The sequence below is a fragment of the Syngnathoides biaculeatus genome, chromosome 13 (genome assembly GCF_019802595.1).
Source record: "Syngnathoides biaculeatus isolate LvHL_M chromosome 13, ASM1980259v1, whole genome shotgun sequence".
Lineage (NCBI taxonomy): Eukaryota > Metazoa > Chordata > Actinopteri > Syngnathiformes > Syngnathidae > Syngnathoides > Syngnathoides biaculeatus.
Genome location: NC_084652.1, coordinates 5,727,194 through 5,753,476, shown reverse-complemented (window position 1 = coordinate 5,753,476; position 26,283 = coordinate 5,727,194). Strand labels below are relative to the sequence as shown.

Here is a 26,283-nt window from a genome sequence, read left to right as displayed (position 1 = left end):
ATGCATTAGCCGAGTCGTTTGCGCTTTCAGCAAGGGAACGGGAAACAAATGAATAATGGAAAGTTCTGATTACAAGGACCCTGGTTTGTTTTTAACATGATGTCATGTATTTTTAAGACCATACTTGAATACGAAGTCTGCCATTTTCATGTGACGCATATATTTCAGTGTTATTCATCCTAGAAATTATCCATCCATCCATTTTCTTCGCCGCTTATCCTCACGAGGGTCGCGGGGAGTGCTGGAGCCTATCCCAGCTGTCAACAAGCCGGAGGGAGGAGGGTACACCCTGAACTGGTCGCCAGCCAATCGCAGGGCACATACAGATAGACAACAGTCGAACTCACAATCACACCTACCTTTTAGAAACTCCCACATGGGGATTTGCGGAAATGAGTAACAACCAGGCGGCATGGTGGCTCAGCTTAAAAAAAGTACAATGGCAATTGTTAAATATTTTGTTTAATGACACCAAAATTCTGCCCTGCGATTGGCTTGCAAGCAGTTCAAGGTGTACTCCACCTCCTGCCCATTGACATCTGGGATAGGCTCCAGCACTCCCGTCACCCGTGTGTGGATAAGCGGCTAAGAAAATGATGGCTGGATGGACACTAAAATTCAAATATTGTGGGAAGAAAGTTTGGACAGAGCCTAGATCTGATAATTACATTTATTTTTTGTCAAAACAACTGAATGAAATGATAATTTTACAAAAATAAAATGTTGAAATGTTATGAATAGATCGGAAAAGTAAAATACAAGTTTACAATGAAAAATGCTTTGCGAACATTTTTTTCATTTCATTTAAGCCTGCAAGCATAATAATAGACTGCTAAATTACTGATAGTCAAAGGCAGAATTTTTAACAATTCCGTGTGGACGCCTTTAATGACGAGTTTTTAAACACTTTTCCCTCCGTCCGTCGACCACTCGTTAAAACGGGCCTGCGAATAATAGCAGCAAAGAAGTTCCTACTCGCTTCAAGCTCTGCCAAAGAAAAGAAGGAAAAACACATCAAAAGCAAATCCTTTGCCATATTCATGAGTCTCCGAGATCCTCAAAGCTTATTTGAGAAGAAAGTCAAAAGAAGACTGTTGCTTACTAACGTTACTCCTGGCAACGGTGGCGGAAGGCAAAGGCGGGAAGAGGAGAGGAGAGTCATGCTGGCACGTTTAGAATATAACGCAATGTCGAGGGGGAGCCAAAAAATAAATGCATAAATAAATGAAATACTAAATCTCCTGAGTGGCAGAAGAGATGACGAGGTGCCCGAGTCGGTCCGCTTAGGTCAAAGGTCGTGAGTGAAAAAGGCCACGTAAAAGACGCATCTGGGGCCAGACCTGGACCAGAGGCCACTTTTTGAGGACCACACAAAATAAAAAAAATATAAAAAAAAAGGAAAAATGAAAACAAAATGCTGTAATTGTGGGATGATAAAATGCAAGCATTGTACTAGAAAGTTTTTATTTTAAAGTGGGAAAAGTGATCATTTTCGGAGATTGCATTATAAAGATCAAGTGGACAAGTCATCATTTTATGAGGGAATAAAACCAATTTTACCTTTTCAAATATCACGAGAAACACATTGTATTTTAAAACGGTCATTTTATGATTTTTGTCTTTTTCCGACTACTACACTGAAATACTACTTCACCGTTTTGTAAGGGATAACCCCTTAATTAAAAAAATGACAATAAAAAGGCAATTTTATAAGATTAAACTGACAATATCATAATGCAGGGGTGTCAAACTCATTTTTTTCGCGGGCCACATTTTACTTACGGTTCCCCTCAGAGGCCCGTTACAACTGTGAAACCATAAAAAATCTTTAACCGCCTCATCATATTTACATATAAAATTTATGAACTCCTTTTGGAGTTAGAAATCGAGAGTAATGGGTTTTTCAACGATTGTTGTTTGGACACACAATAATGCTAGTAATATTTCAACGTTATAATTTATGATATGACTATTTGAAATTCTGGTACAGATTTGAACAAAAATGATGAAAGTTGTTCCACATGATTTTGCCTTCGCGGGCCACATAAAATCATGCAGCGGCCCGGATATGGCCCCTGGCCTTGTATTTGACACCTGTGTCATAATGAAATCAAAATGTTCCACAAAAAATTGGAAATTAAATCCATAAAATCAATGGCAAAAAAACTTCTCATTTTCAGAGAATAAAGTGAAAGCATTATGAGAAAGTCAAAAAGGAAAAAAGTAAAATTAAAATGTGCCAATTTTCCAAGATTATTGATATTTTAAACATTGGACTTCAAAGTCTTATTGATCATAAAGTGATAGTTTAGACATTATAATTGTAACCCCTAAAAATGTAATACAAAAAATGTAAGAATTTTAAATATGACAAAAATAATAAGGTATTATGGGAAAAAAAATGAAATTTATAAATATAAATTTTAAAAAAAGTTGTTGTCCCCCCTACCCCCAAAAAAAAAAACATTTACTCTTTTCTCATAAGAGGTGAAGTAGACAACCTTTTGAGGACCCCTGCCACAGACCTCAAAGACGGCGCTCTGATGTTGCCATGACAACAAGAGAAATACCGCCCGCCCGGATATGAACACGAAGGCGTTATTTTCGGGTCAACTTGGTACATATGCCGCGTTTAATGACGCGTCAAAAGCAAAAGCGTCTCACCTGCGCTGTCATCATTAGCGCGAAATAAGGTTGCGTTTAATTTGCCGACGTCTTTATGAACCGTCTGCCGTGACACATTAAACATGTCACTTGCGCTATCATCAAACCGCAGTGACAGACAAGTGGAAAGAATCAAAGCGCCCGAGACCGCAGACACGTTGCTATAATCTTTTTTTTTTTTTTTTTTTTTTTTTTCCTTCCCCCGTCTAATTACTTTGAATGGCAGCCAAACGCATTAGGGACTAAGTGTGGACTCAAATCTAATTACATTTTTTTACTGTCTTAATTTAAAAGCTACGGCGCGGCGCACGTCCGCTCGCGCCGCTTTTATGGACTGACGTGTCATAAAATGCGACGAAGTATTATAGAAAGAAAAAAAAAAAAAACCGCTGCGGCAAATTACATAAAAGCGGAGGGTAGCGATTAAAAGCGCTGGTGCTTCGTGCCGACCGCGTATAATTCGTGACCTTCCGCACAAAGGCACGGAAGTGAAACTGATCAACACGTATTAAGTCAAAATTAAACATTGGATTGGGGAGTTTGGCTACATTAGCGCTAAATGAAATGTAATCATTGAGCATGATGGATCAAAGAGGGGGTGGGGCCAGTGGGCCAAACGGGCGTTAAAGTTGGGCGCGATGATGAATGGTGATGAATCTTCGGAACGCTCATCAACTTTGATGTCGTTCTCCGCCCACTTTTGATGGCCAGGGGAAAGCGTCGCCGTTTGAGCGTCGCCATCTGTGGAGGACGGCGGTGTCCAAATGGGCCTCGTTTGGGCCTCAAATTCTTCAGGAGGAATTCCGCAAAATGGCCGCTTTTAAATGGGTGACTTTTCTGTCCGCTTTCAGAAATGAGTCCCGTTGACCTGTTGACTTTTTCCACGCCGTACTCTTGCAGTAGACACGTCGTCTAAATTTTGTCTCGAGCGGTGAAAGTGGAGTCGAGGCTGACTTTTGGAAATGACCGTTCCTCGAAATGATTTTCATACTTTGACGCCGTGCCAACGTTAGAAGGCAGCGGGAAAAAAAAAAACAACTTTGCTCATCGGTCTAGGACAGGGGTGTCAAACTCATCTTTGTCCTGAGCCACATTGTAGTTACGGTGACCCTGAGAGGGCCGTTATGACTGTGAAATCGTAAAAATCTCTGACCGCCTAATCATATTTACATGTGGAATTTATGAAGCAGTTTTGGAATCATAAATCAAGGGAAGGTTTTTTCCACTATTGTTGATGTTTGGCAACACAAAAATGCTTGCAATATCTCACTATTATCACTTGGGATATGACAATGGGAAATTTTGGTGCAGATTTGAACAAAAATCGTGGAAGTCATAATACATGATTTTCCTCCGCGGGCCACATAAAATCATGTCGCGGGCCGGATCTGGCCCCCCGGGCCTTGAGTTTGACACCAGTGATCTAGAATGTGCGCTTCTGATTGTGACTCCATCCATCCATCCATTTTCTTCACCACTTATCCTCACAAGGGTCGCAGGGAGTGCTGGAGCCAATCCCAGCTGTTAACGGGCAGGAGGCGGGGTACACCCTGAACTGGTTGCCGGCCAATCGCAGGGCCCATGTAGACAGACAACAGCCGCACTCCCAATCACACCTAGGGGCAATTTAGAGTGTCCAATTAGTGTTGCATGTTTTTGGGATTGTGGGAGGAAACCAGAGTTCCCGGAGGAAACCCACGCAGGCACGGGGAGAACATGCAAACTCTACACTGGTGGGTGCGGGATCGAACGCGAGACCTCAGAACTGTGAGGCCAACGCTTTACCAGCTGAATCACTGTGCCGCCTCATATGAATCATCCAGATTTCACATTTTCTGGATGGAATTTATGAAGTGAATCTTACCAGATAGAAAATGTACCTAATGAAAGTGGTTGGCGGCGGCAACCTGCAATAATATATTTTTAAGCCAGGGAAAAGGTCCTTAGATGTCTTGTAAACGTCTCATAAGCCCACACGGTGTGAACACTCGGGACAAAGATGACATCTTTTGATTCTTTGCTGTCGGGCATCGGGAGGGAACCGAGCGCGAGTTAAAAAGGAACTATGAAAACGTGAAGAGATCCGTCGTTCCTGACCCGAACGGTGTGCTTCACGTTTGCCGGGCGATTCTTCGGAATCCACTCGAATGTTTTACGGCAAAAGCGGGGCATGTATTTAAGCGCCAGCCAAAGCCCGTTAGAACAGATGGAATTTGCCATGAATAAAGCAGCACTTGTAGGATGATTAAAGAGAAAATAACACTCGACTCGGCCTCGGGCGCTCGATGCTTGCTCCTGCTGCTCTTGGTGGTGGAGGAGCGCAGGCAGAGGATGAGAAGATTGGAAAGCTGCAGGGAAATAAATGAGAGGGAGGGAGGGAGAGAGAGAGAGAGAGAGAGAGAGAGAGAGAGAGAGAGCACAGCCACAGGAAGGACGGCTACACACCGACAGGAAGTCAACGTGGAACCAAACGGGGAGTTTTGTCTCCACCCTTTGATTATTCGCGGCAACTTTGGAGTCTTTGCGAGGAAAGTGCGGAAGGGGGAGCAGAACCCGTTTGAATGAAAGAATGGATTCAGTCGGAGGAACTTTGGAAGTCGGGACGATCGATGGGTTGTGGTCGGTCGGATGAGCGATGAAAGGCTGAGTTGGTGGTTTAAAGGGTACAGTAGATCGGGGGGGGTCGGGAACCTTTTAGGCTGATATTTTTGTCACATTTCAAATTCTTACAATTTTTGGGTTACATTTTTAGGGGTTACAATTATACTGTCGAAACTATCAATTTATCATCAATTATACTTTGAAGTCTAATGTTTGAAATATTAATCATCTTGGAAAATTGGCACATTTTCATTTTATTTTTTTCCTTTTTGACTTTCGTGTAACGCTTTCACTTTATTCTCTGAAGATGAGAATTTTTTTGCCGTTGATTTTATTTATTTAATTACCAATTTTTGTGGAATGTTTTGATTTCATTATGACACTGGTGTCAAATGCAAGGCCCGGGGGCCAGATCCGGCCCGCCGCATGATTTTATGTGGCCCGCAAAGGCAAAATCACAACAACTTTCATGATTCTTGTTCAAATCTGTACCAGAATTTTAAATTGTCATTTCATAAATGATAGTGTTGAGATATTACAGTCATTTTTTTGTTACCAAACAACAATAGTTGAAAACCCCATTACTCTCGATTTTGGATTCCAAAAGGAGTTCATAAATTTCATATGTAAATACAATGAGGAAGTTAAAGATTTTTCATGGTTTCACAGTTGTTAAACTTTGGAGTGTTTGCGAGGAAAATGCTGAGGGAGGAGCAGAACCCGGTTGAATGAAAGAATAGATTCAGTCGGAGGAACTTTGGGTTGTGGTCGGTCGGATGAGCGATGAAAGGCTGAGTTGGTGGTTAAAAGGATACAGTACATCAGGGGTCGGGAACCTTTTTAGCTGAGAGCGCCACCAACGGCAAATATTTTAAAATGTAATTCCAAAAGAGCCTATAAAATATTTTTAAAACTAAATTCAAGTGTATTTGTACATTTTATGAACAATCAACACTTTGCTGTTGCTAAACAATGACAAAAGTACCGTATTTTCCGCACTATAAGACGCACCTTCAATGAATGGCCTATTTTAAGATTTTTTTCATATTTAAGGCGCACTGGATTATAAGGCGCATAGAATAGACGCTACAGTAGAGGCTGGGGTTTACGTTATGCATCCCTTAGATGGAGTTGCACTAAAGCCTCAATATTGATCCACGTATACGGCGCACCGTCACCTTTGTGAGAAAATTAAAGGTTTTTATGTGCGCCTTATAGTGCGGAAAATACAGCAGTTTTTACCATTCATGTGACTTCTTTGCTGATGGCTTAGTCGTCTGTTTCATACGTCATTAAATTAAACTTCATGCAGCCTTTGAGGCTTCCATCCGTTATTTGTGAACGTCTTAACTCAATCATGGGCAGGATGGCAATTTTTGGCCTGATTGAGATAAAAGTCTCCTAACAGGCCACAATCAAGTTAATAACACTTTTTTTTTTGTTTAATCGCGGACAGCGTCCCAAAACTGGGACGGGAATTTTATCAGTTCTGTGAAGTGGTACATACTAGAGATATGTTTATTAATTAGTTCTTATTCTAGAACGACACTTAACGCATTAATAATACTGATGGATTAGCATTTTGAAGACAAACGTATACTTGTGAAATGTGTACTTGAGGCAGCCATGTTGGGTCAGGAAGGAAAGGGAAATAACTCCGTGCTAACTTTGACCGATGAGTTATCCTCTCGTGATTACCAAATTATGGCTTCAGATTAAAACACTTAAATATTTTTTATATACTGAAGGATATAATGCGTGAAAATCATCATGTCCCAAAAATGGGACACTGCCCACGAATGGGTTTTAATGTTTTTTTTTTTTTTTAATGTGACAACGACTTTTCATATGCACATGTAGAACCAAACATTGTCAGTACAGCAATACTCACACGGGAAGTGCCTTCCAAGTTTTCACAATCATCTGGTCTGCAGGTTTAAATTTTTTCCATTTCTCCCCACTTATGTGCGCTCGCCAACGATGCTTGCCGACAAAGGCGTGTCTTTATGTAAAAAAAATTTCCAGGTGTGGGCGGCGCATAAGCACACTGTCATTATAAACCACTTTATGTGTGTACCGCTTTAAGAGCGGAGGGGGGCGTGCAAGGTAAACTAAGAAGAAGAGTCAGGCTGGTGTCTTTTTTTTTTTTTTTTTTTTTTACGCCGTCAGGCGATCAACCAAAACTGCCTCGCGATCGACACATTGAGCACTCCTGCTGTATACAGTATGTCGTTATGAGCCATACGCAACTATCAAAAGACCCAGGTCTGGCTCGCGAGCCATAGGTTCCCGACCACTGCTGTAGATGATATTACCGTATTTTCCGCACTATACGGCGCACCTAAAAGCCTTTAATTTTCTCAAAAAGCTGACGGTGTGCCTTATAATCGGGTGCGCCTTATACGCGGATCTATATTGAGCCTTTAGTGCAGCTCCATCTAATGGATGCATAACGTAACCCGACGCTCTACTGTAGCGTTTATTCTATGCGCCTTGTAATCCGGTGCGCCTTATGGTGCGAAAAACACGGTACTTAAATGTATGTACCGTACTGCATGCGTACTCGGTCGATGGATGTCATTTGATTGACGGCTCCATAAAAGTATCGCTCATTATGGACGGACGGTCGCTCGGTGCCCTGTGGCCTTTTTTTGTTTTTTGTTTTTTTTTTTTGTTTCGGTTTGCTCAACGTGTTGTTTTCCGCTCATTCTCAATGCCATGTGTCGGCATTCATCTTCTGCGATCAACTTGCCTAGTTTGTTCGAATGAAATTACAAAAAGTGATATATTCAATAAAAAAAGGATATGTACAAAAGCATGAACAATTCTAATTAGCATACAAGAGTTGAGTGTACAATTTTCCACCCCCAGCTGCTAATTAATAGGCAGAGGCCTTCTCTGTACACTCCTTTTGTGCTCCACACGGGCTTCAATTCAGCGACTCCCAGCGTCGTCCAATTAGGTCTGCCTAAATGCGCTCATGCTTGCATAATCAACCATCTAATAACCTCGCCGCTCGCGACTGCAGGCTTTCTGGGACTTTTTGCTCTGTGAACTTTTAGGGTTAATCAGCTCCAAAAAAGCTCCAGTTCTACTGCATTTTTGTGCGGCGTGTGATTTGGTTTTAATGTAAAAAGTGTGTGAGATCCTGAAGGGAAATCTACTGTAGAGAATATTGCCAGGTTGAAATAGAATCTGTTCATTCTGCGTGCTCCACTGGGAAATATATTCTTCTTACCTGTACGTGTCGCATCTTCCCGTCTTACATTTCAATCCAGAGCGCTGCCCGGTGTTTTTCGGGATAAATAAATCAATAGCGGGTTGAGCTGACTTGCGTTTCTCCCGGAAATCACGGAAAACACTTTGCGCAGCCACTTTAGCGGCCCTCCGTGTCGGTCCTGTCAACGGATGCGCTTTGGCTAACAAGAAGTTACACTTGAGTTATTTGCGTCTGCCGACTTAAAAGCGTCGGAATGGTAGTCGGGTGGACGAAAGGCTTGATGGATAGCAGTAGGTTGACCCTGGGGCTGCTGACATCGATGAACGGAGGGGTAGATGGATGTGTAACATATGGAAGGGCGGATGGGTGGAGGCAAGAAAGCAATATAGTTTGGTTTATGAAGGAGTGGATGATCAGAGCGAGTTCTGGATGCTTTTAAGAATAGATGGTTGTTAGCTGTTAGCTTGCTACGCTAGCTAGATGTGATGAATGGATGCTGGAAAAGAGGTAAAATGATGTTGAATGTGGATGATGAGTGGAAAGAGTGCCGGGTGGGAGGGACAAATAAAGGAAAGATAGATGTCGCTTTCTTCAAATGATGGATGGATGAATAGGTGGACAGAAGATGGATGGACGCAGTGACTGGTGGATTGGAAGGAAAGATGGATGGATGAATGAAAAGATGACATACGCATGGTTCAAAGGAATCAAACGATACCTATATGGATGCATGAATGGAGGGATACATGGATGAAGGATGGATGAATGAATGACTCATACACAGGTGATTGGATGAAGGATAGATTGACGTATGTATGCAGGTTAGTTGATAAATGGGTGGATGGATGAATGGATGGATAGAGGGATGGATGAATGGGTAGATGGTTCAAAGGGTGGATGATGGATGAAAGGATGGATGGATGGTTGTTAGCTTGCTAACATACCTAGATGTGATGAACGGATGATGGAAAAGAGGTAAAATGATGTTGAATGTGGATGATGAGTGGAAGGATAGATGGATAGAAGATACATGGAGTGGCGGGTGGGAGAGACGGATAAATGAAAGATAGATGACGTTTTCTTCAAATTATGGATGGATTGATAAATGAAAGGATGGATAGATGGACAAGATGGATGGACGCACTGACTGGTGGATTGGGAGGAAAGATGGATGGATGAATGAAAAGATGACGTGCTCGGTTCAAAGGAATTGAAGGAACGCTATAAAGATGCATAAATGGATGGATGGATGGATGGATGGATGCAGGATAGTTGATAAATTGGTGGATGGATGAATGGAAGGATAGAGCGATGGATGGATGGATGGATGGGTAGATGGTTCAAAGGGTGGATGATAGATAGATGAAAGGATAGATGAATGGCTGAATGGACAGATGGATGGACGGATGGATGGTTGTTAGCTGTTAGCTTGCTAAGCTACCTAGATGTGATGAATGGATGATGGAAAAGAGGTAAAATGATGTTGAATGTGGATGATGAGCAGAAGGCTAGATGGAGTGGGGGGTGGGAGAGACGGATGAATGAAAGATAGATGATGTTTTCTTCAAATGATGGATGGATGGATGAATGAAAGGATGGATAGGTGGACAGAAGATGGATGGACGCGCTGACCGGTGGATTGCAAGGAAAGATGGGTGGATGAATGAAAAGATGACATGTGTGGTTCAAAGGAATTGAAGGATAGCTATAAGGATGCATAAATGAATGGATGGATGGATGAATGGATGAATGATGTATGTATGCAGGATAGTTGATAAATTGGTGGATGAAGAAGGATTGGTGGATGGATGAATGGAGGGATAGAGGGATGGATGAATGGTAGATGGTTCAAAGGGTGGATGATAGATGGATGAATGGATAGATGATGGAATGAAGGAGAGATGCGAGATGGTTCAGATGATAGATGGATGAATCAACAGAAGGATGGATGAATGTTAGCATGATGGGTGGATGTAAACATTGATTCATGGAGGATGCCGTGAAGGATAGATGATAAAATACACGCGTGGAATAATGAAAGCATCCAGAAGTCGCGTGATAAATCCTGCAGGACGCAACAGATTGACGCGGATGGATAGACGGATGAATATTGAGTGTTTATTTTTGGACGTCCATCCATGAGCTGAGCGATGAATAAATTGTGCATATTTGTCATCATCGTCCTTTGCTGCCAATTACGAAAAGGCTCGCATGTCCTCCGCCGCGAATGTCAACGATGCTGGACCGCGGGTCGAAACTCCGCGAGCCCCCCGAAACTTCTTCCCCTCTCATGTGACAATCAGACGCGCCGAGCCCCTCGGCGGCCGCCGCGTGCCCGCTGGCGGGATGTAAACATGCCGCGGAGCGCCGTTAAAAAAAAAAAAAAAAAAAAGCGTGAGCTGCCACAAATTGCAGCGCAGGCGATTTGTCTGACTGACGCACACCTCCAGCAAAACCTGTTAAGTGTTCCGCTACATCTTTTTTTTTTTTTTTTCACATCTCATGTGGGAAACATAACTATATAAAAGTCTGCCACAACCGTGAAAATCTGCTGTTTCATCATGTCACCGTAGGAAAAAAAAAATAATTCTCCCACCCAGTCGCAAATTCATATTTTTTAACACCGACATCAGTCGCCTAATTTTTTTTACTTTTTTCTGCCCTCCCGAAATGCCCCAACGTGCCGCAGGACGGCGGCAAAGCCCCCCCCTCTCTCGTATAAAAGTGGTGCTTCGGCGTGATGTCGTTTCAAATCGGCACAACTTCTGCTTTGGTGCATTTCGCCATAGGAACCTGGATACATAATTATATTTGAAGCCCGTTTTCGTGGCAAACAAAGATTTGGATTCTGAGTCTGTTGCTAGCCAAAACAGCAGTAGTAGAAATTTTAAAAAAATGTTTTTTCAATTTTTTTTTTGCACAAAATAAGATAAGCAAGGAAGCTGGTGTAAACGCGTTGTGTGCAAAACTACTCGTGAAACTCTCCATTGCAACACCCACGGTAACTTCCATCCGTCCATTTTCTTCACCGCTTATCCTCACGACGGTCGCACTGGAGCTGGAGTCCACCTATCCATTCTTTCATTCATCTGTCCATCCATCATTTGAAGAAAGCCTCATCTATCTTTCATTTATCCGTCACTCCCAACCACCCCTCCATCTATCTTCTATCCCTCCATCCTTCCATACATCCAGTTTCTATACCACTCATCATCCTTCTCAACATTTTACCTCTTTTCCATCATCCATTCATCACCTCTAGCTAGCTTAGCAAGCTAACCGCTAACAACATCCATCCATCAATTTTCTTAGCTGCTTATCCTCACAAGGGTCGCAGAAAGTGCTGGCGTCTATCCCAGCTGTCAACAGGGCAGGAGGCGGGATACACCGTGAACTGGTCGCCAGCCAATCGCGGGGCACATAGAGACAAACAACCAATCACACTCACAATCACACCAAGGGGCAATTTAGACTCTCCAATTAATGTTGCATGTTTTTGGAATGTGGGAGTAAAACCGGAGTGACCGGAGGAAACCCACGCAGGAGAACATGCAAAGTCCACACAGGCGGGGCCGGGATCGAACCCGGGTCCTCGGAACTGTTGAGGCCAACGCTTTACCAGCTGAGCCACCACGGTAACTTTTCAATGAAAAATGTTTCTCTGCTTGCATCAAGCCAAACATCCGGGCCGCACTATCATTTAACTTTCATAGTAAGGTGTGGGGCCACAAAAAAATCACCGGGCGGGCCGCAATTGGCCCGCGGGCCGCCAGTTTGAGACCCCTGCTCTCAGGTGAATTAAAGCGTCAACTCTTTTTGTTATGTAGTAATCGAGGGTTAAAGATGATCTTCCGTTCTTTGGTTCTAAATCCGGTTGAGTCGGATGGGTTTGTACCGCAATGTTACGCGCTAACAAAAACAGCAGCAACAACCAATGCACATAAACATTAAATGACACGATAGCTCCACGATATTGTGTATTTCTACGACGTATACGCTGCTCTCATGTCATTTTTTGTTTTGTTTTTTGTATTCCCAGCAGGCACTGCGGCAGGTCTAGGATGACCGGCAAGAGCCAGACCAGCAACGTGACCAACAAGAATGACCCGCGCTCGCTCAACTCCCGCGTCTTCATCGGCAACCTCAACACGGCGGTGGTGAGCAAGGGCGACATCGAGGCCATCTTCGCCAAGTACGGCAAGATCGTGGGCTGCTCCGTGCACAAGGGCTACGCCTTCGTCCAGTATGCCAGCGAGAGGAACGCCCGGGCGGCCGTGGCGGGCGAGAACAGCAGGGTCATCGCGGGGCAGTCGTTAGGTAACGTTGATTTCGTCTCATATTATCGGCGTCTGTAAAAAGCAGCCGTCCGTTAATAGACTCCATTTGGACGTCATATAAATTCAAATGTGTGTACCGTACCGTACAATTGTTTTGTTTTTCTGGATCAAATTGAGGCAGACGACGTACCATTCTGAAGCCCTCCATTTTTGCTCTTTCGCCAGTACCGTAATTTTCGGCCTGCAGAGCGCACCTGTTTATAAGCCTCACCCAGTACATTTGTTCAGGAAATACCATTTGGTACACACATACGCCGCAGCTGTGTAAAAATAAGAGACAGTAAGTTGAAAGATAGTTAGGTTGAAATAAAGAGCTTAACGTCAGAATAATTCTTTGAGAAAACTGACAAAATACAAATAGCACTTGGCGTTTGGATCACATGGATAGGAGCACAATTATGCATTGTTAAAATGCATTATACATAGGAAGAAAGGGTTTTCCAGAATTTTGACCTCAGCTTTTGACATACGTATAGACCAACCATCAAGGACTGTTGTGGGAATTCACCGAGATCTAGACTGACCAAAAAAATGCAAGTGACATGCCGGTGTTGCTTGTTATGATTGACATGAAGACTGACCAATGATGAATGACTGACTTGAACGACCAATCGCTGTTGATCCAGGGAAGAATCAGATTTGCCCCTTAAACTGAATTTTTATTCATGACAGTAACGAATGACTAGCAAATCATGATCAAATCGTTATTCCTTGGGCTATTCTGAAATACCGTAATTTCCGGCCTACAGAGCGCACCTGATTATAAGCCTCACCCAGTACATTTGGAAAGGAAATACCATTTGGTACGTACATAAGCAGCAAGTCCCCACATTGAAACCCGCATTGAAACACAAAATATTTACAAAGAAAGACGGTACATAGAAAGAGTTTTCAAAGTTTTGATACCTTAGCTTAGCTTAACATAGCAACAACACGGTAGCATGAATAGGGCTGGTAAAAAAATAAAAGCATTAAAAAAAACTGCCGCAGCAGTACCGTAGCACAGCACTAACCGGGCCAGTTAAAAAAAAAAAACATACCTAAATCACTGAGACGCGGCAATAACACAGCAGCAACACGCTAGCATGGCGCTAACGGTAGCGTGGCGCTAACACTAGCGTGGCGCTAACAGGGCCGCAAAAAAAAACATACCGGTAAAAATCACTGAGACATGGCAGTAACACAGCAGCAACATGCTCGCACAGTGCTAACACTAGCGCAGGGCTAACAGAGCCGGTTAAAAAAAAACATACCGGTAAAAGTCCCTTCCTCATCACATATATTCCACCGGTCTCACTCTTACCTTTTCAGCTCGAGTGCCCCCTTGCGGCCGCGAAAATAAATGCACAAATTAGCCACATCACTGCATAAGCCGCAGGGTTGAAAGCGTGTGAAAAAAGTCGGGGCTTACAGGCCGGAAATTACGGTATTAGTTCTTCTTTTGTTCCAATTTTAAGAGTGACTTCCAACTATTCCTGATACAGCACCGCCTGTTGGCGTAATACCCCGATTGCAGCTTCAAATGACACGATATGGCTCTGGTTATGCCCCCCCACCCAGCTGCTCAGCCCCTCCATTTTGTGTTCTTTCTCTACCCAGTTTATTCTCTATCCCTCTACTCCAGGGGTGTCAAACTCATTTTTGTCGGAGGCCACATTGTAGTTCGGGTTTCCCTCAGGGGGTCGTTATGACTGTGAAACAATAAAAATCCTTCATCGCCTCATCATATTGAAATTTAGGAATTACTTTTGGAATCAGAAATCAAGGGTAATGGGTTTTTCCAACTATTGTTGATGTCTGGTCACGTAAAAACGCTTGCAATACCTCAACGTTATATTTTATGATATGACAATTTGAAATTTTGGAAAAGATTTGAACAAGAATCACGGAAGTTGATATACATGATTTGCCTTTGAGGGCCACATAAAATCATGTGGCGAGCCTGATCTGGCCCCCGGGCCTTGAGTTTGACACCCGTGGTCTACACTCTCTCTCTCTCTCTCTCTCTCTCTCTCTCTCTCTCTCTCTCTCTCTCTCTCTCTCCCTCTCCAACCAGTCTGTCCTGGCTGTGTTCTGCTCAAGGTTTTCCCCCTCGGACCCAAATAGTCCTGATCTGTCGTCAAATGGTTGCTTATGCGTTGTTCAGTTGTTTTTTTTTTTCCATATCTCGTACATACAGTACAATACATATAAAGTATAAGGAGTGTGATTCTTGGCTTGCTCAATGTGTAAAGCACGTTCAGATAAATTCTGTTGCGATTGGTTTCTTTATAAATAATATTTATTTGACTTGAGACCCAATTTACGGCAAAAGAACGGTTTTGCTGACGCAGCGGTTTTCGGCGCCGAATCCCTCGGCCTGCCTCCAAATTTGATATGAAGGGAAAAAAAACAGGCAGGAATAGTCGAAGGGTCCAATTATTTCCAAAATGTGAAGCTCTTGACAGTTAACAGTTGCATAGTTGATGATTTTGTATCCTTATTGAATTTTTGAAACTATTTACATGACCTTGAATGTCTCGCGAATAGGAATAAAAAGCAGACTGGAGAAGAAAGCGAAAGTGTGTGTGTGTGTGTGTGGGGGGGGTGGGGGTTCACGTCGGTGCGTCCCTGGGTCCCCCCCGCTACTTAAATCCTCTCGATATTACTTATTGATTTGTCCATTGGCTCGTCTATCGTCCTCGCCCGTGGTCTCGTTGAATATAAATGGACTTCTTTCTGCGCTGAGTGGTGTGCACTTAATTGGACTGAGGTGGGATGTTTATTTTTTTCTGTTTTTTGGTCCGTCGGCAACGGCGGCGAAAACTTCCTTGTCACCGACATCGTAAAACCTTTAGCTACACTCGCTGTTTAAATCACATGCATTCTTACCGGTCTTACAAGTGTAAAAAGAAGTTAACCGCAGTATATTTAAAAAAAAAATGCGGAGGGTTAATAAACACCACACGAGAGGGTTTAATGTTTATATCCATCCATTCATTTTCTTTGCCGCTTATCCTCACGAAGGTCGTGGGCAGTGCTGGAGCCTATCCCAGCTGTTGACTGGCAGGAGGCGGGGTACACCCTGAATGGTTGCCAACCAATCGAAGAGCACATGGAGACAGACAACACTTGCACTCACAATCACACCTATGGGCCATTTAGAGTGTCCAATTAATGGTGCATATTTTTTGGAATAAAAACATGCCGCCAGCACTTTATACATTTTTCTTAATTCGACTCAATCACAGCCATGATTATATAATCTCAAGTGTGATATTGTTTTAATACAGCAGTTCTAAAAGTGCCATTTATTTGTAAAAGCTATTACATGAGAGGCGTCATGGTGGATCAACTGGAAAGCATTGGTCTCACATTTCTGAGGACCCGGGTTCGATCCCGCCCCCGCCTGTGTGGAGTTTGCACGTTCTCCCTGTGCCTGCGTGGGTTTTCTCCGGGCACTCCGGTTTCCTGCCACGTCCCAAAACCATGCAACATTGATTGACACCTGGGATAGGGTCCAGCACTTCCCGCGACCCTTGTGAGGCTAAGCGGCTAAGGAAATGAATGGATGGATGGATGAGTAAAAACATCAACTCTAACCAATGACTTTTTAAAATATTTGTTTATTTAATGACATTAGATACTTAAGTACGTTTGATGTGAGATACTTTCCGACTTGTACTCAAGTAATATAGTATAGTGTATCGTCATTATGAAAGTCGCTTATCCTCACAAGGGTTGCAGGAAAGCCGAAGCCTATCCCAGCAAGCTTCGGCGAAAGGCGGACTGCACCCTGAACTGGTCGACAACATTATCGGACACTCTAACTCCGTGACCCTCGTGAGGATAAGCGGCAAAAAAAAAAATGAACGGATGGATATTACGTGAGAACAAATGATAACTTGTGTGTTCACTCATATATTGTTCAAATGAAATCCATGTGTTTGGCCTTGCATTTTAACGAGTGTGTGTAGACTTCCATCCATCCATTTTCTTCACCGCTTATCCTCACGAGGGTCGCGGGGAGTGCCGGAGCCTATCCCAGCGTTCAACGGGCAGGAGGGGGCACACCCTGAACTGGTTGCCAACCAAATCGCAGGGCACATAGAAACAAGGAGCCGGACTCACAATCACACCTACGGGCAATTTAGAGTGTCCAATTAATGGTGCATGTTTTTTGGGAATGTGGGAGGAAACTGGAGTGCTGTGTAACACCTTCAGTGTAGTTCAAATACTCACAGGTCCTGGGACCGTGGTTCAAGTCCCGGGCCTGCCTCTGTGGAGTTTGCATATTCTCCCCGCGCCTGTGTGGGTTTCCTCCCACATCCCAAAAATATGCACTATGTCGGGTTATTAAGTCTCTAAATTGTTCTTAGGTGTGAACGAGGGTGCTAACAGTTGTATGTTTAAATGTGCCCCGCGATTGGCTCTCGACCAGTTCAGGGTGTGTACCCCTCCCCGAGAGGCAACCGGGATTGGCTCCAGCACGCCTGTGACGCTAGTGACGATAAGCGATGTGGAGAATGAACCTATGAGTGCTGGTTGCTGGACAGGTGCCATCTTGCTGCTGAGGTGCCCTTGAACCCTGGCGCTCCTGCGCGTGCGAGCACAAAAATTGAATTTTTCCCCTCCGAGGAGCTGACTGCTCCTCCTTTGACTTGAGCTGTGCAAGGTTGCGAGGCTGTGTGCCGTTAAAGCAACTGAGCATATGATTTTTTAATGAAGCTTTTAGGCTGCACTGTCACACAATTACTTACCCCGCTGTGCCTTTTTTTTTTTTTTTGCACCTTTCTGTATTAAAAGATCATTATTAACTTGTCTCGGAAAAGTAAAGTAAGAAGATAATAGAGTGAAATATGTCGCTATCTGTCAAGAGTAAAATGAAGGGCAAACAGAGATTAAAACGGCGGAATTTGGTCAGGTTCCAAACCAAGATACAAAATTCCCATATAGGGAAAAAATGAAAATCCAAGTTCTCTCTGTAGTTTTCTGGCAGTCGTTCGACTCACTCGGTTTCGGACAAATCGGTAAATAATGAATTGCCCTGGGAATGCCCATTTTTCATCACCAAAATAAATATTCAAGCCGTATCTCGGTGTGACGTCGGAGACACAAAGGAATGTACTATAGCATAATGCGGTAGTATGTAACATACTCATATTTTATGGCTTGTCACTGTCCTCCCTGTGTTAAATTACAACTTTTGGGGGGGGGGGGGTGCCTTGTTCAGTTTGGTTGTATAACTTATGTCGTGTTGATAGTGTCGCACACTCACATCAACACAACAAGCACCCCAAAATTATATTCAATCGGTAATTTAATGCGGTGATTGATTAAAAAAATGGTCGGAACATGGCGTCGTTCCGCCGCGGTCTCACGACGCCACAAAAAGCCTTAAACGTCACAAAAATGACGCCCGTGTTACGTCGCCTTCCCAAACTCTTTTTCAAAAGTGAATGATGCAATCAATCAAACACGGAGAACGGCAAAACCCTCGTGCAGCCCAGATCTGGCCCCTGGGCCTTGAGTTTGATACCCGTACTTTATTGTATTCTTTTTTTCCTTCTTTCCTATGAGCATCTCCTCTATAAAGTTCCTCCGACTCTCCTTCCTTTCTTCTTTCCTTTTATCCTTCCTTCCTTCCTTCTTTCTTTGCACCTCCTTTTTGTCCCACACAGTATAGACACGATAGCGTCGACTCTCCCTTAGAGTGCAGAGAAAGTGTGCAGGCTGGAACGGGTCGGGTCGCGCACTTCATCTCTAAAACATGACGTTGACGTTAGGCTGCACTTTCAAGGGGGTTCCGCTTTCCTCCCGTGCTGCTGACTCACGGGGTCTGGAGCAAGTATATGACACGTGTGCATATTGTATGTTGCGATAATGACATAAAGACCGGCTGACGTCCAGTCCAGTCGGATGGCGACTGCTGACTCAGCATGTGTCCGTTTGTGTACTTCTGAGTCATGTATGTACTTTGGAATAGTCCTGCAGTGCCTTCTTGTGGATTTAATACGCCACTGCAGTTTCTCACTGATAATGCCACACTTTCCAATACTGTAGTGTTATCCATCCATCTATCCATTATCTTAGCTGCTTATCCTCACGAGGGTCACGGAAGTGCTGGAGCCTATCCCAGCTGTCAACAAGCAGGAGGCGAAGTACACCCCGAACTGGTCGCCAGTCAATCGCTGGCCACATAGAGATAAACAGTTGCACTCACAATCACACCTAGGGGCAATTTAGATTTTCCAACTAATGTTGCAAACGCCACACAGGCGGGACCGGGATTGAACCCGGATCATCAGAACTGCGATCTACCAGCTGAGGCACCGTGCCGCCCCTACAATGTTTATTTGGATGACTTTTACAATGTTTTTTTTTTGTTTTTTTTTTAACAGTACGGAGGTAACACTTCCCCAATTTTGAATAGCTGAAGTTATGTATTTTAGAATATCTAGGATCACTGAGCAATGAAAACTAAGTACTGTACATGCCCAACTTTGAACAGCTGCCATACTGACCTGATTCGGCTTTTTTGGGTTATTATTTATCCCCCAAGAGGATCAAAAGAGCTCTGCGGTTAAGATTTGGCCACAGGTGATGACGTCGTGACGCACAAGACTCGAGCTGGTTTGGCGTTGGGAACTATGAACCTAACGACCACCCGGAAAAGTGCATAGAGTGAAAACGTGGCTATGTTGAATAATAAACATTTCATTTTGCCAAAATAAAATGTACCCGAGGCCACGAACGTTCATTCACCCCCTCTGTTATTATGTTTTATCTTATTGCCATTTTAATGTTATATTTATCATATATTTCACATTTTATATTTTTTATACAATATATTTCGTCATGTTTTCATTTATTTTGTTTCAATTTTATATTGTATAAATATTCTAAATATTTGCTTTATACATTTTTTGCACTATTGTAGTTTAGAGTGCCATGCATATTTTTTTTCTTTTCATTAACCACTACATGCTTTTTTTTTATAGATAAAACAAATGTACTGATTTTTCATAAAATATTATATATTGGGTGGAACGGTGGATCAGCTCGCAGTTCTGAGGGCTCTCGTTCGATCCCGCACCCACCAGTGTGCAGTTTGCATGTTCTCCCCGTGCCTGCGTGGGTTTTCTCCAGGCACTCCGGTTTCCACCCACACCCCCCAAAAAACATGCAACATTAATTGGACACTATAAATTGCCCCAAGGTGTGATTGTGAGCATGACTGTTTGTCTCCGTGCCCTGCGATTGGCTGGCGACCAGTTCGGGGTGTACCCCATCTCCTGCTTGTTGACAGCTGGGATAGCCTCCAGCACTTCCGTGACCCTCCTGAGGATAAGCAGCAAAGAAAATGGATGGATAGATACTTTTATATCCCTCACAAACTTTTACTTTAGTCTGCGTGTGTTTTCCCATCTGTGAGACCACTAGATGGCGCTACTATTAAACGTAACAGTATGTCGGGGGGGCTTTAGGAGTTCATTTTTCTGCTGCTAATTTTTAAATCATGTACGCATATTTCCCCCCCCCCCCCTGTTATGCCTCATTGGCCTTTAGAAACAAAACTAAAAATGGGTGTGTGGGGGGGTCCTTTATAGCTGCAAAGCTCGTGTGATAGTAATGAGATGCATTAATTATATCATACAGCACCAAGGTGGCCTCATCTCCTGTGAACAGCGATCAAGCCGTGCATGAAGTGTCGAGCGTGCGTCGCTTTCAATTCATCGGACGAGACGAGACGAGACAGATGAAGGGCGAAAACAAAAAGAAAAGAAAAAAGCGGCGACATTCCATTCGGAAGTGGATCAAAGTGCACATTTTCGCTGAGCGAGGTCAGCGCTCGTTTCTCGTCGCCGCGACGCATGAATTTTGCACGAGCGTTCAAACGGACTCATTTTATCGGAGCAATTATACATTAAATAGTGGCCTCCCCCTCTGATATCCTCGGATTTATGAAAAACTGAATATTCGATTAAAGCCTGATAAATGTGACAGACCTTAAATCTGCTGAATGTCTTTAGAATGGCAAACTTGTACTAAACAACCTTTATTAACGGGGTGATATCATATCAGGCTCATTTAGACGGAAGGTCTTAAATTTATTGAAAAAGAGGTCTTAAAAATAACTTATGGACTTTCTTGAACCTGCTGACGCCCTTAAAGAGACAATGACTCACATAGTCACCATCATATTCATTCACTTGAACTCATTAACGCCTCAAATAGTTGAATTCTTAAAAAAAATATAATAAATATGATAACATAAGGGCGGCGCGATGGATTGCCCTCGCAGGTCTGAGGTCCCGGGTTTGTGTCGATGTGCCCTGCGGTTGGCTGGCAACCCTATGTTTTCTTTGCTGCTTATCCTCACGAGGGTCATGGGAGTACTGGACCCTATCCCAGCTGTCAGCGGGCAGGAGGCGGGGTTACACCCTGAGCTGGTTGCCAGCCAATCGCAGGGCACATCGAGACAAACAGCCACACTCACAATCACACCTTGGGGCAATTTAGAGTGTCAGATTAATGTTGCATGTTTTTGGAATGTGGGAGGAAACCGGAGTACCCGGAGAAAACCCACACAGGTACGGAGAGAACTTGCAAACTCCACACAGGCGGGGGCGGGATCGAACCCGTGACCGCAGAACCGTGAGGCCAACTCTTTACCAGGTGATCCACCGTGGCTGGCAACCAGTTCAGGATGTACCCGTTGACAGCTGGGATAGGCTCCAGCACTCCCCGCGACCCTGGTGAGGATAAGCGGCTAAGAAAATGGATGGATGATAACATAATATATTAACGAAAACAAGCGTGAATAACTCGATAGTGTCTGGTCGCCTGTAAATTGAACGCTTGTTACTTTAATTAAACACTTGCCACATTTTTGTCCACTAAGACTCCATCTGACGATTTTGGTGATGACGGTTCGATAGCGTAACCCACGGCAACCATATGACAAAAGAAAGGGCAAACTTGAGAAGGTGTTGAAAGTGGTGTTAAAATGTTTTAAACGTGGAAATATAGACGGCATTCCCGGATTAGTCGGCGGTTTGGATGCCCGCCCGAACTGTCGTTGTAGTGTCCCTGGGCAAGGCACATTGTCTATGAATGAATAAAAGCGGTTGGAAGTTTGTTGGTAGTCAGAGGGGCCGTAGGTGCGGAATGGCAGCCAGGCTTCCATCAGGGTAGTTGCGGATACGGAACCACTAGGGGGAGACTGCGTGCAATTGTGCAATGTCTTCCACTGCTTTAAAGCCATTTTGTAGTCCACACGCCTGCCTTTGGTCCGGGCAGCGTGGGATCGATTCCCGCTCAGTGAGGGTGTCGATATCTGGCCTGCGATTGACTGGCAACCAGTTCAGAGTGCATTCCGCCTTTTGCCCAAAGTTTGGTGGGATAGGCTTTCCCGCAACCCTTGTGAGGATAAGTGATTCGATCGTGACATGACACTTTATACTATATTACTCGAGTACAGGTCGGAAAGTATCCGACATCAAATGTACTTAAGTATCTAAAGTAATTAAATATTAAAATATTTTAAAAAGTCATTGGTTAGAGTTGATGTTTTTTTTCATGCACCAATCCATTTCCTTAGCCGCTTATCCTCACAAGGTTCGCGGGAAGTGCTGGACCCTATCCCAGGTGTCAATCAATCAATGTTGCATGGTTTTGGGATGTGGGAGGAAACCGGAGTGCCCGGAGAAACCCTACGCAGGCACGGGGAGAACATGCAAACTCCACACAGGCGGGTCCGGGATCGAACCCGGGACCTCAGAACTGGGAGGCCAACGCTTGACCAGCTGAGCCACCGTATATCTGATAATAGCTAAAAGATCATTTTGACATTTTGACTTCACTTGACTCTTATACATTTGGAGGGGAGAGTTTATAATAATTCCACCATTTCTGTCACTTTAGGTACCATAGAAAAAAAAATAGAAAAACGTGTTCCCATAGAAACGAATGATCCGTACCCGAGTCAAACTGCAGCCATCACCGAACTCCCAGAAATGTTTGGAAAAAATAATTTGTGTGGAGGGGGTGATCTTGAAGTGACAGGATGATGAACGTTTTGAGCGTCGTCGCAAATGTGGCACTTTCGAAGGGCAAAGCGAACGACAGGAAGAGGACTCACACCTGGCGGCTCGCTGTCTGGGTATTTGAGGCAAATACCCCCCGACCCCCCCCATATTCCTCCACCCCCCAGGATGCTTCCGCAAATGGTACAGTCTGAATGGGCTCGGCTGCGAGTCTGAGGGTGGAAGCGCACACACGGGCAGGAGGAGAGGGAGGAAGGAGAGATAATTAAGAGGTCAAGTCGAGCATCGTTTTTTGGGGCCGTTCCCGACATGTACAAAGGCAGGCGGCGCCGCGTTCAGAGACGTGAGTACGAACACTGTACCAGACCGGCTTTGGGGAGTCCATGTGAGGTCAAAATGTCTCGGCAATTGTCTTTAAAGTTTGATTTTGACATGCAAGCGTTTGGTCGTCTTTTGTGTGAAAATCTGACATAGCGCTTAAATGCTCCATAAATGTTTGTGTGTGTGTGGGGGGGGGGGATGGGGGGGGAATGCATTGGATTCATATTTGCAAAAAAAGATGATCTGCTTTTTGATGGATCCCCTTCAAATTTTGTGTGATAATACGTATCGAAATATGGTATCTCCTACTTCATCAGAATGTCACGCTTTTCATGAAACTTCCTCGTACGTATAGATCCAAATCTTTATTTTATTGTTAGTTTATTGATTTAATTATAGTTGTTTGTATTTGTTTTTTTAAAAGTGTTAACCCCCCCTCCCTAAACAAAAACATCTGTCTCCCTTAAACCTGTTGCTACCCTTTAATATGCACGGTGACTCGATTAGACAATATAAAGCCAAAATATTGTATTTTTTTTTTATTTCTAATTTAGTTATTATTTTTTCCCCTTTTTATCCAATCGCAAACTTTCTTTTATAAAAATTTAAATAAACCAATATTACTGACTCAGCCCTTCATATTGGTGATCTTGAACATGATGCAATTCAAAATGTGCTTTTATTGTGAAAAGTACTTTAAATAGATAATAGTTTCATGAAAAATAAATATTTTTACATTTGTCTAAAAAAAACCTAAAGGATGCCAGTTGGGCTAAAATTGTTGTCGTTTATGATCTTGCACGTATGATAATTCATCGTTTTGTTGCCAGTACAAAACTGGACATTTTTTTTTGTCTCTCTGTGCACAATATCTCCCTTATTTTTAATCTGTTGATTTTTAATTTTTTGGGGGGGACTGGATGGCAGGCTTTATTAGGCTTTAAAGCAGTCTGCAGTGATCGCAGTACTCGGCGGTGGAAAATGATGTGCTTATTGAGTGTGGCGTACTCGCCTTTCGATTGCTCTGCGAGGAGTCGCCTTGCATAAGACGGCTCTCAGGTGCTATCTGCGACAATTGGAATTACGAATATGTCGTAACGTCTGACTCGGGAGGCGGCATTGGAACATGTGCTGTTCGTGGTGGGATGGGGGGGGGGATAGCACCTAACTCATTAACACTAGCTGTAAACTTGCTGGATTGTCATATAGTTTGGATATTAATGGCGATTAAATATGGAAGTAAATTAGTGCAAACAGGATGCGAATTTGAAATGCCACAGAAATTTTCAATAGTTGCTACAATTCGCTGTTACGCTTTCTTAGTCGCGTGACGTCACATACGAAAAGAGCATAACTGAATGGATCGATCCGTGAGAATGATTGACTGCTCGCTTTTGGCCAGTCGGTGAGCGTCATTTTTTTAACTCCGCCCATGCTGCCCACAGCGGCGATCCTTTACCCACAAACAAAGCGCGTGGTTACTTTAAGCCTCTGAATTGCGAGCGCAGAGTCCTGCTTACATCCGATTCGTAAATATGGTGCTTCGATGTGGTTGGGGAATGTGTAATGGAGACGGGCGCGATCCGTTGAGATTACTGGGAGGATATCTGGTGCGCTTTCCCACCCCAATGTGTAATTTAGATAAATGCAAACAGTGGATCAAGGCTTGTGACAGGCTTGGGACATGAGGACAGTGGGTGTTAAAGAAGAAGATGCACGAGATAGGCTTGGATGGAAAAAGATGACCCGCTATGGCGACCCCTAACGGGACAAGCCAAAAGGAAAAGAAGAAGAAGATTTACGTGTTATAGTACGTAAATCAACAGTATTTAAGTAGGTGTGGCTTAGGCCCCCTGCGCGGATCTATCCCTTGGGTGGCTGTTCGGTTCCGACCTGAAGAAACCCTGCCTGGCGGCACCGACGGTGAATTTCAGACAGCGTATTGTAGCAACTATTGAAAATGTGATCACTTTACATTTCAAATTTAAATCCTGGTGCCACTAATTTACTTCCATAATTAAAAGACTTAAATGGGATGAAACTCACAACTCAAAGCTGGACTCACACAAAATTTCAAAGTTAGCATACGTTACTGCAGGTCAGGTGCGCAAGCGCTAACATTAGTTGCTAAAGCTTGCCGCTGACTGGTCTTACTGTTGTACGCTTTGGATACTGACCAAAATAATTGGGAAAAAATATGAGAAAAGAAGCCTGGAATCTCACAAGACGTCAGCAAAGTTTGATCTCGGGGTACATTATCCGATTTATGTTCTGCTAGCACTTTAGCAGCCAACGTTAGGAGCACAATAGCTGTATTATACAGTTTGCATAGCAACTTAAGTGATTTTCTCGACCGAGTGAGTGTAGCGCACTAGTACTAACTTCAACAACCGTTATAGTTGGCTGGAAATGCGACACTTGCACTTTACCTAAAAAGTTGAGAAGCAAAACGTGCCCTTTAAGTTTCATAAACGCTTGGAAACAAACCTCCAATCTCACGAGACTTTCTTTTCCTTTTTTTGTCACAACTTTTGACGCAGTCTGAACGAAGAGTGAACCGCTTAATTCCGAAAATTAGCGGCTAACACTTGCCGCAAACTAGCGCCACTGTTAAGGGAAGATTAATGGAAAAATGTCTTTAAAGCAGCACGAGAAACTTGGAAATCAAACCGTAAACCTGTGCAAGGTCACTCGAGACGTCGGCAAATTTCGACCTTGCTGATTGATTATTCAAATTTACAAATCAGTTCAAATTCATGTTCACAAACAGTAAATGTTTTAATAAAATTGTCAGCAAGCGACTGTTTTTCACGTGATCTGTGAAGATTCTTTGGCGGGTTGGAAAAAGCTTCAAAGATTTTTTTTAGTATCGGGAGGAACGAACGAAAAGGTGAAAACAAACCCCCCCAAATTTGCTTGTTTTACTGTAGGAAAAACTGATTAAAATCAGAAATTAGATTTTATTGACATAAAATGTGAAGTTTTGTTTCAAGCCCGTATCACCGAGCAGTAATAAGTTGCTTTGTGAAAATGTATTGAACCAGCAGGACTCGCACATAACCAATCAGCTGATTCTCGAATCGCGTGGCAAGTTTTTTGCACGGAGCAGCTG

At 43.5% G+C, this 26,283-nt stretch overlaps 1 protein-coding gene and 1 long non-coding RNA gene across 12 annotated transcripts in view; one reads left to right on the top strand and one right to left on the bottom strand.

Annotated features, from left to right (window-relative positions):
• The window catches only part of ralyl (RALY RNA binding protein like), an 87,973-nt gene that overhangs the window by 44,644 nt on the left and 17,046 nt on the right, over positions 1 to 26,283 (top strand). For 5 of the 11 annotated variants that reach the window (XM_061839180.1, XM_061839177.1, XM_061839176.1 and 2 more), the window contains one exon: positions 12,525 to 12,802. In XM_061839180.1, the coding sequence (XP_061695164.1) occupies positions 12,547 to 12,802 (256 nt within the window). In that variant the 5' untranslated portion in view covers positions 12,525 to 12,546. Of the gene's footprint in view, positions 1 to 11,206; positions 12,121 to 12,524; positions 12,803 to 26,283 lie in introns of those variants that run through there. The other 6 variants (XM_061839181.1, XM_061839179.1, XM_061839175.1 and 3 more) reach the window with 3 other exon arrangements.
• LOC133510813 (uncharacterized) lies at positions 12,725 to 14,253 on the bottom strand. Its single transcript, XR_009797721.1, has 3 exons — positions 14,126 to 14,253; positions 12,910 to 13,082; positions 12,725 to 12,834 (listed from the first exon to the last, which is right to left on the bottom strand). It is a non-coding gene; the product is annotated as an uncharacterized LOC133510813 (long non-coding RNA).